Source organism: Cebus imitator, unplaced genomic scaffold (assembly GCF_001604975.1).
Source record: "Cebus imitator isolate Cc_AM_T3 unplaced genomic scaffold, Cebus_imitator-1.0 Scaffold55, whole genome shotgun sequence".
In the NCBI taxonomy this organism is placed as follows: domain Eukaryota; kingdom Metazoa; phylum Chordata; class Mammalia; order Primates; family Cebidae; genus Cebus; species Cebus imitator.
The window spans coordinates 2,953,488-2,961,113 of NW_016107370.1; the positions used below are offsets into that span (position 1 = coordinate 2,953,488).

Below are 7,626 nucleotides of genomic sequence, written 5' to 3' on the forward strand. Positions count from 1 at the left end.
CTGGCGCTGGGACCTCAGAAGTTCCGCGGCACTCACAGAGTGAGCTCGTCAGCTCCGTGCGTTAGCTTCGCGCGTCCGGCCACCCGATCCCGCCATCCGATCCCGCTACCCCAGCCTGCGGGTCTGTTCTGTGCGGCTCGCGTCCTGCGGACGTCCGAGGTGCCCCGGGCGGAGGCTGAGGCTCCCGGGCTCCGTAGCTGAGTGGGCGGCGGCACTGGCAGAGATGCCTGGGAAGAAGGCGCGCAAGAGCGCGCAACCGAGCCCCGCGCCGGCTCCAGCAGGTACCGACCCGCTGGGGCCGGCGGAGACTCAGGCCGGGCGGGGTCGGGGCCGGGGTCGAGGTCTCGGTCGGGGCGGGCTCTGCCCATCGTGTCTCGGGCACACACTGTCGGGGGCCCAAGGTCGGGCCAGGTCTGTGCCCAGGCGCCAGCTTTAGGGACGCCTCCAGGAAGTTCTTTAAGAGTTTTCCCCAGCTTCATGAGGACGGCGAGGGGCCGAGCCGTATTTGGGATTGGGATGTAATTGCGTTTCACCAGCGGCAAAAACCTCGGCTCCTCTCTTTCGTCCTCCCCGCTTGCCCTTTCCCGGGGCCAGGAGGAAAACAAGTGCAAGTGTATGCGGCTGCCTCGCCTCTAGGAGAAAGTCATTGTCGCGGCAGAAGGGGCAGGAGAGGGTTCCGGGGACCGCCTGGAATCCCGGTGCTTCCAGAGACGGCCCCACAAGGGCCCTTGTGTTCCGGAGCTTAGAAAACCTAACCATCTTTAAATAATCCATATTGTGGGAGGTGGAGGTGGGGATGGGCGAATAGGAGTTGATCCCTCCCTTTTTTCATTCATCCATTTCCACTCCCCAGCCCCATTCATACTTTTCAGGCCAGCCCCCCAACCCCCCGGCCCCATCCTTTTTATAAATCTAATCAGAAAACCCAGTCGTTTGCCATGGGCCCGAAATCGTGGGGCCGTTTTGGTGTTGCATCAGACGATTAGACGCCCCCGCCCCCCCCACCTTTTAAGTTACTTTCATTTTATAGAGCTCGTGGGGCGTGCAAAGGAAGTGGTGCATTGCAAATGTGCCCATGCCTAAGTTGGTAACAGGCTGCTGTCTCTGCCTCTTGTGTAAGACGGAAAAAGCTTTGTCCACGTTTTGTGATGTCCAAGAATTCTGACCATGTTTCTTGCCGAAGGATCTGACCTGTGCATAGCACTTTGTGGTCTGACTTAATTCCCAAGAACAAGAAACAGCACAAAGTCCCTCTTAAACTTGATTTGATACTAATACGTTTATAGGTAACTGCGATTTTTAGAAGTTAAGGAAAAATCTGGGAACTATTTTCTGTCTTTTTTTATACTGTTTTCGTGAAACGGATACAGGGCTTCCAAAGTTGGATGCTGAATGGTATTGGTTTTTCTTTTTTTCTTTTAGAACTGTGTATTAATATATCTCAATCTCTGTAGACAACACGTCTATGTAAATACTTCTTATGTAGGTCGGGCGCCGTGGCTCGCGCCTGTAATCCCAGCACTTTGGGAGTCTGAGGCGGGCGGATCACGAGGGTAGAAGATCAAGACCCTCCTGGGTAACACGGTGAAACCGCATCTCTACTAAAAATACAAAAAATTAGCCAGGCATGGTGGCACGCGCCTGTAATCTTAGCTACTCGAGGGGCTGAGGAAGGAGAATCGCTTGAACCCGAGAGGTGGAGGTTACAATGAGCTGAGATTGCGCCACTGCATGGGCGACAGAGAGACTCCCTCTCAAACAACAACATAAAACTTCCCAAAATGTTTGATCCTGTAGCCCATAAAGAATAACGTCTAATGAGATTTATTAGGTCTCTTGGTGTAGGGGTTAGGAAGGATTTCACTCAGGTCTTGTAGAGGGAAATTAGTTGAAATGTAGGTTTAAAATTTTGCTTTACTATGTATTTACAGGTATTTATTTTGAGCCTAAGTGTGGTCTTTTCAGGGTCGATTATATAATAGATCATTTTAATTTGTAATCATGATTTTTAATGTATATAATCATGAAGTAAACCCAAAAGACCTCAAGCTGCTCTTTGAAATAGTTAAGAAAAATTGAAATTATAGTCAGTATAGGTATGATATTATAGTCAGTGTAGTGTTAATTGCACTCACTAAACAAAGTGTACTTGGAAATTATAAGCATTATTTTTCTTAATATTCATTTAGAATAACTCAATTCCAAAAAGTAGTAAACATGTGAATTAAACATTACTTATTTTCTGCTCCTCTCATTTCCATAAAGGCAATGGATTGGTACAGAATGGGGTTGTAGGAAGAAGTGGGTTTACATTAAAATAGAAATATGTAAATTATTTTAGAGAATGTAGACTTAATTTTAGAATAAGATGTTATGAGTTTCATGAGAAAATAACAGAGTTTTTTAATGAGAAAAAGAATACATTTAGATTTGCCTATATAATGAGAGTATAGCCTAAGTTGTAAATTACTGCCATTTGAAAACCAAATCCTGCTTGAAATCCACACAGAACTTGACTTCTGTTCCCCAGCCAACCTTAAATGAAAGCTAAAAAGATGATATCATCTGAGGCTGGTAAAATGACTAATGTTACTCTTTGTAGTATTTGACATATTTGAAGGTAAGGTAACACTTGCCTCATCCAGGATGTGTTTAAAAAAAATTCAAAGTAAATGTCTTTATTCTTACCTTATGGATTGCTGTTGGTAGTCACAATGTGTTTGTCTGTGTGTTTGTCACATTTGGAAAACAGTTGCAAATAAAGCCGAAGTTAAGAGAAATGCTTCCTGGGATACTCAGTTTGTCACTAGCGTGGGCATATTAGGTCTTGCTAGTTACAGTTGGTAGTGTCATCAATGTTAATGTCCGTGTTTTGCTTTCCTTCTCAGACCTTGAAGTCGAGTGTGCTACTCAACTCAGGAGATTTGGAGACAAACTGAATTTCCGGCAGAAACTTCTGAATCTGATATCCAAACTCTTCTGCTCAGGAACATGACTGCATAAAAAAACTGGCATGAGGGGACTTCTTCAAAAGAGAAGTTTTCTCAGGAGGTGCATTGTGAAGATTGCAATTTGAAGATTGAATTGTAAGTGAGAGGAATGTGAAGAAGCATTCACGAGTGCCCTTGGAAACGGAAGATGGAATGCATCAAAAATGAATTTCTGTTGGCGATTTCCCAGATTATCATTTTTGTTGGGATATAAGAATGTTATAAAACCACTTTGTTTATTTTAAAGCAAGAACGAGAGACCCTTGGAAATAGGGAAGTAATGACTGATATATTTCTTTTTTACTTAGATAACTCTAGCGTTTTTGTTGAAGATTATTGCTGGCCTAGTGGAAAGGGGGATGACCCATGATTAGACTTGGTGGCTGGGAAGAAACAGTTTCAGTGCTTTGTTGTTATTGCTGTTTTTGGTATTTTGCTTTTCAGTACCAACTCAGCACAATGTATATGATTTGTTTTATATATATTACCTTGTTATAAGGAAAAAAATTCATTCTGAGAACACTGAAATGTCATAGTGAATGTTGATTTCTTAGGTCACTACACAATGTAAAAGAATTTGTTTCCTTTGACTCAAATTGTATTGCTTCTGTTGAGATGATCATTCAGTGTGTTCCTGTTGGAAACTATGGAAAACTGGAAAATAACTTCGAAAAAATTGGATAGAAGTATAGGAGGTTACTTGGGGCCAGTATATTGGTAGACTGAACATTCAATATAATAAAAGAACATGGGGATTTTGTAGAACCAGGGATGATAAAAAGAAAAAAGAAGTTGATTTTTAATTGATGTTATTAAAACTTAGTGAAACAAATATTCACAAGTAACTGGATGAGAAATGAATGGTTCTAAAGAAGTTTCTAAAATTTGGAAAATGCTCCTTGTCACATTAGTGTGCATCCTACAAAAAGTGATCTTTTAATATAAATTAAGAATATTTTCATAATTGGAATATGCTTTTCTTAAAAAGAGGAACAGATTGTTCTCATCTAGAATGAAAGTTCCACATATGCATTGGTGCATATGTATGTCCACATATGCTTACATATTATATGGATATCTGTATGGATAATTTGTATTAAGTATTATGTAGATTCTTAGAAGGGTGTCAAATAGGTTTCATTTTTTATCTGGTCTATATGCAGTCCTCAAATACATAAAAGAAATAATATCATGATTTTATTTCAGCAAAAATAATTTTATTTATTTTGCCTATTTATAATTAAAATATTTTTTAGTTTGAAAATGTATATTAAAGTTACATTTTTAAGTTCCAAAGGTCTTACAACTACTTGAATTTTTAGTTAAAACGTCTTAATGTAGGTTATAGTCACTTTAGATGGAAGATTACCTCACATCTCTTTTCTTCAGTATTAAGATTGTCTATTTGTTGCAGAGATTTTTTTTTTTTTTTTTCAGCCTAGAGGCAGATATCTTACCATCTGGGTATTTATGGTCTAACTTGTATTTAAAGGTATGTACACATATAACGTTGATACTGTGGCAGTAAACTGTTAAAAGCTTTCATTGTTCTTTTCTGTGTGTTCATTTCTTCTTCATCCTGTAAGCTGCTAAGTGTTCATTACCAAACCAAAGTATTTTAACTGATTTCCATCAGCAGACATCCACTGACCTTCTGACGGCGCTGTCTCCTCCCATTAGTTGGAGTAGAAAATACAGGGGAATTTACATGATTTCTGCTGTCAAGAGACTTACACTTTAATTGGGAGGGGAAATAGTGAAAAATAGGAAATGAATGCCAGGCATAGGTCTTTTTTTTTTCTTTTTCTTTTGAGACAGAGTCTTGCTCCGTCGCCCAGGCTGGAGTGCAGTGGCAGGATCTTGGCTCACTGCAACCTCTGTCCCCCCAGGTTCAAGTGAATCTTGTACTTCAGCCTTTGCAGTAGCTGGGGTTTTGTGCGTGCGCCACCAGACTGCACTAATATTTTTAGTAGAGAACGGGGATTTCACCATGTTGGCCAGGCTGGTCTTGAACTCCTAGCCTCAAGTCATCCGCCCGCTCTGCCTCCCATGGTGCCGAGATTACAGCCTATAGAGATTCATGATCTAATTAGAGGTGTTTTGTGAGCTGTCATCTTGACTGCTCCGGAGTCTGGCGAGAGGAGCTGCAATGCGGGTTTGTTTTTTCTTTCTCCACGCCCCCGCCTCCCCCCGCCCCATACCGTGACCTCACACTTCTTCCTCTGCTTCCAGCCCTAAAGTAGCAAAGATTGCTTCATCTGAGGTTAGTCATGTGCAAAAGTAGGTGCAACTCAATGGCCTTCCGGTTTGAGTGTGAGAACTGAAAGATACCCCTAGTTTTTAGCTTCGATCTGGGAACCACATCTTCACTCCACCCCTGCCTTCAAAAAGAGTCGGCGGACATCTTGGAATGTAAATTGCCTTCCTAAAATAGGAAACGTGCGGGAAGGAGGAGGAGTTACTAGAGGAAAAGACTAACCAGAGAGCTGAAGGATTCGGGGTTCTGGAGAAGATAAATAACAATGCCTGAAGGGAAAGGCTTTTGTCTGGGAGAGGAGGTCGTGGGGCTGGGGGGAGGTTGGCTTCAGAAAAGGTGGGTTCAAACTGATGATTTAATTTGAGAATCACTGGAAGAGTAACTCCTGTCCCTACGCCTCTTTGCATACCAGAACTATTTTGCTGAAAGTGCACCTGATTCTCGCCACTACTAGGAAACATAAGGAAAAAAAGTGTGCCTCAAGCTCTTTTATATAAAAAGAGTAACACATGAAGACTTAGTCACAGATTCACAATCTTAAGATATTAGAATTATATATATATTTTTGAGAACCATATTGTAATGTAAAAAAATTTCCAAGATGTTTAGACAATTCTAATTGTGTCTGTTGACTGACAAGAACTACTAGCTTTTAAACTTGCACTTATATTATAAAAGAAAATGCATCTATCCATGAATACGTTGTTCTTCAGTTTAAAGAACTGTGTGCTGTGATTTGGGTTTTGGAATCCATTCCAATAACGCTACAAACCCCTCCCTGCCCCACTTCCTCTCCTCTGTCACTGAGCCGAAGCCACCTAAAGGGCTATCAATCTCCTGAAATGTTTGTCAAAGGGGACGATCCATCAGGAAGAGAAACAACACCTTAAAAATAGAATAGTGACTGGGAGTGATGTGATACGAGGACTGTTCCACTTTAGAACCCTAAAGCTGGACTTTCGAGGCAAAATTATGAATGAGCTGTGTGACCTTGGATAAGACAACCTCTCTGAGCCAGAGTTAATCTGAAATTGATACTCACATCATCTTTAACGTGGCCTGTAGCTTGAATCATAAAATGGGGTGGCAAAGGAGTCTGAAGAGGGTCTCCCACCATAGTTCCAAGTCTATTGGCTCCCACTCCTGAGCTCATTTCAGACACAGTAAGAGGAAAAGTTAAGGGTTTGGAAAAAGAAGCAGGGAGCGGGATTTTGAAAGGACCCCCCAACATTTCTGTGTTCTGGATTCTGCTCCCAAACATTGATTGTAAACCTTAGAGGAGGTCGAGTGGGAACTTCTTGGACTTGTATTTTCTTGGAAATGAGAGTTTGCTATGCATGCCAGTTTTCCCATGCCGGAATTCCTTCTTATATGTAGCTGAAAATAGATAGGGTCACCTGATAGACACACCCTGCTGTGAAATCACATGAATTTCCTCAAGTAATAATAGGTCATGGTTAAAGAGCAAAACATCTGTCAATACAGCCCAGGCGCTAACTTTAGTTTCTCTTTTACAAACTTTCAGAAATCTGTTTAGTCAATTCAGGGTGAAACATTCATACTCATGATTTATTCCCTTATGGTTTTCTTCCAAATATATCATTCTTTAAAACACCAGAGAAATGAGAGAGCTGGTGAGAGTTATAGATGGGAATTTTGGATTCTTTAATTTAGCAAGTTATTAACCACATGCTCTGGGCACCTCCTAACCCTTCCCACCGCTTGTCCCAATAAATTCCATGTACTCTGTGCTCTCTGCCGTTAGACATTGCTCAGTGCAAGAAGCTTAGGTTTACACTATGCAATAAGGTAGAATAGAACAACGTAGAATATGCAAATAACTCCTTGATATTTCTTGTGTTTTAGGAAAAGTCCTCTAGTGTTCTTCTCTTCCTCTCTCACTATGATTTCTAGCAGAGCCTACGAGATTTGCTCATTTCCAACTTCACATCCTTACTCAGCTATTTTCAAAACGACTATGTCTGTCTCCCACAATTATCATGGTCATTGCCTCTGGTTTCAGAATTGTCGTTTTGCAACGTTGTGTGACTCTGGATAAATATTTGATCTCTGTTTTGTTATAAACTGGGCTAAACTATATCTAATTCAAAGCATCGTTGAAGAAAATTAAAAGAGATGAAATGAACACAGTGTCTGGTTCATAGTCAGCGTTCAGTAAGTATGAGTGAACGTTCCCGACAAGACAGAGGAAGAGGTAGAGATTAGCTTTCTTACCAAGCTATGGAAAATCTTACCCAATTAAGCTTGTTAGACTGAAATGAAACCTTTCAAAGGAAGGTGGTAGGGCAGTGGTGGAACTGGAGGGAAGTGGCAGTTTCTCCCTTGATGAGGCCATCTGTTGGTTTTTTTTTTTTTTTT

General features: G+C 41.4%; 1 protein-coding gene across 1 annotated transcript; it reads left to right on the forward strand.

The window, feature by feature from the left end:
• On the forward strand, positions 1–4,540 carry PMAIP1 (phorbol-12-myristate-13-acetate-induced protein 1). Its single transcript, XM_017528845.2, has 2 exons — positions 1–281; positions 2,889–4,540. Exons 1-2 carry the CDS (start codon positions 224–226, stop codon positions 2,993–2,995), a joined length of 165 nt encoding a protein of 54 aa, XP_017384334.1. The 5' UTR covers positions 1–223; the 3' UTR covers positions 2,996–4,540.
• The last annotated feature ends 3,086 nt before the right edge of the window (positions 4,541–7,626 follow it).

Bases quoted from the DNA above. Each gene is read 5' to 3' on its own strand.
- PMAIP1 (XM_017528845.2), top strand. From the start codon at position 224: ATGCCTGGGAAGAAGGCGCGCAAGAGCGCGCAACCGAGCCCCGCGCCG. The intron at 282-2,888 runs GTACCGACCCGC...TTTCCTTCTCAG, and splicing joins CCCCGCGCCGGCTCCAGCAG to ACCTTGAAGTCGAGTGTGCT.